This window comes from Poecilia reticulata, linkage group LG2, assembly GCF_000633615.1.
Source record: "Poecilia reticulata strain Guanapo linkage group LG2, Guppy_female_1.0+MT, whole genome shotgun sequence".
Classification (NCBI taxonomy): domain Eukaryota; kingdom Metazoa; phylum Chordata; class Actinopteri; order Cyprinodontiformes; family Poeciliidae; genus Poecilia; species Poecilia reticulata.
The window spans coordinates 41532943-41534853 of NC_024332.1; the positions used below are offsets into that span (position 1 = coordinate 41532943).

A 1911-nucleotide genomic window follows, 5' to 3' on the forward strand; every position below is an offset into this window, starting at 1 on the left:
CAGGAAGGTTGATTTTGGTCTGTTAGAAAGTTCCAGAACTTTCTAACATGTTTGTGGGAACATCATTTCACAAACTAAAGCAGCAGGAAGCAGTCCTGAAATTTTWATTATTATTTTTTAAACAATTTCCCACAAAATCAGTGCAWCTTTWACTTTTTAAGATTCTTATTCTGTGTATTTCTGTAGGAGATTCTGGCAACAGAGTTTAAAAACCAACCAAGAACCRGAGATACTGGGAAACTGGTTCTGGTTTAGTCCGACTTCAACTGCAGACTGCAAATACTGGAGCAAAAACAAGAAACGAGGATGGACGTTTGAAGTACAAACTAACAGGAATCCAAGGAGAAAAAGAAGAATATTTTTTATTCTCTTCAACTAGCAACAAAGTGGTTTCAGTGTTTCCCCATGACGACTGAGAAAACTGAAGAAAATGAAGAGACATGTGGACGTCAGAGACAAGAGGACAGCAGCAGCAAAGCGTCCTTCACGACTCTGAGCTCCATCGCCATCCAGGCCGGCCAGACCCAGATTGTTGCTTCTGTCCTCCAGGTAACAGAAATACAGACATTCATGGTCCAATTAATGTTCTTTAATTTATATACAGAGACGAGTTAAAATACAACAAATCAGGGAGAAAAACCTTCATCTAATGTTTCCAAAATCTCAAYAATTGGACAAATTATATCTGAAGGTGTGTTACTAATCATTCACTTTCTTAGGTTACAGTTRATATGAGTTTAAAGTTTTAATCATATTAACAGACTGTGAAGTAACAAACTTAAAGGATAAAAATGTTGAGCTTTTAAAACACAAAATTCATAAACTATGACTATAAACTCCACAGTATAAAACACAGTCATACTCAATAAATAACATTTGTTCCACTGAGGCTCGTTTGTCAGATTAAAATAACCTTCAACAGTTCTTACTTTTCATTAAGCCCACATTTCTGTTTTAAAATGTTATTTTATTATTTTCAGTAGCTTTAAGTGGAAAATAATAAYAATTAGTTGACAAACAGGMTTGAAAACAACCTAYGTGTAATTTATMAATATTACATGTTTCTTGTTGTGAATTCAGTTGTAAACTGACKGACTATAACTCTAGTATTAAAATATAAAAAAGGGAMGAAGAAAAACTTGAATATTCTWGCTGATTTTGATTTCTAAATATTAATACTGYTGTCTGAAAAGTCACRTTAGCTCAAGCTTTAAAACATTAAACTCATTAGCTGAATGACCATAAGCCTCTTGGTACAAACTATAAGCACATTTCCTGAAAGCCTGAATTAGTTTGGTTATTTTTATCAAATAAAACTATTAGCTGACAGACCAGTCCACCTTAAATCTGTTAGCCTGCAGAGTGTTTTTAGATCCGAGTTAAATAAAGCATCTGGCTGACTCACAGTTTTAAATGTTAAAATCTATTGGCTGTCAGGCTGTGAATTTAGATAATTAAAAATATATTTGCTGATARATCATTTTAGAGCAGAGTTTAGAGAATTAAAGCAAGACTGAAAGCGTTTTGCTKTAAATGAAATGATACAAAACAGTTTTTGTTGGTTTGTTTAAACATTAAAACATTTTATCTGACAAAGCATTAAATAAAGTCTTTAGCTGACAGAATATATTATTTTACTGAGAACTGAAACTTCTTTTAGTGGGGAGTTTAAACTTTAAAATCTGTTAACTGAGGAGATGTTTTAGTTTATAATATTTTAAACAATTAAAAATGAGTTTCTGACATTTAAAGCCATTAGCTCAAAGGTTGTTTTCTCTGGGTCCCTGTGGAGGTCATGTAGACTAACGCTGTCGCTCCACTTGCCACTTCCTGTTTTAGCTCCAGGTCAGCTGTGTGTGTGTGTGTGTGTGTGTGTGTGTGTGTGTGTGTGTGTGTGTGTGTGTGTGTGTG

General features: G+C 33.8%; 1 protein-coding gene across 1 annotated transcript in view; it reads left to right on the forward strand.

Annotated features, from left to right (window-relative positions):
• Positions 1–22: 22 nt before the first annotated feature.
• ccdc141 (coiled-coil domain containing 141) overlaps positions 23–1911 on the forward strand; it is a 6873-nt gene continuing 4984 nt past the window's right edge. The window contains exon 1 of the mRNA XM_008404133.2: positions 23–549. Coding sequence (XP_008402355.1) covers positions 406–549 — 144 coding nt within the window. The 5' untranslated portion in view covers positions 23–405. The remainder of the gene's footprint in view (positions 550–1911) is intronic.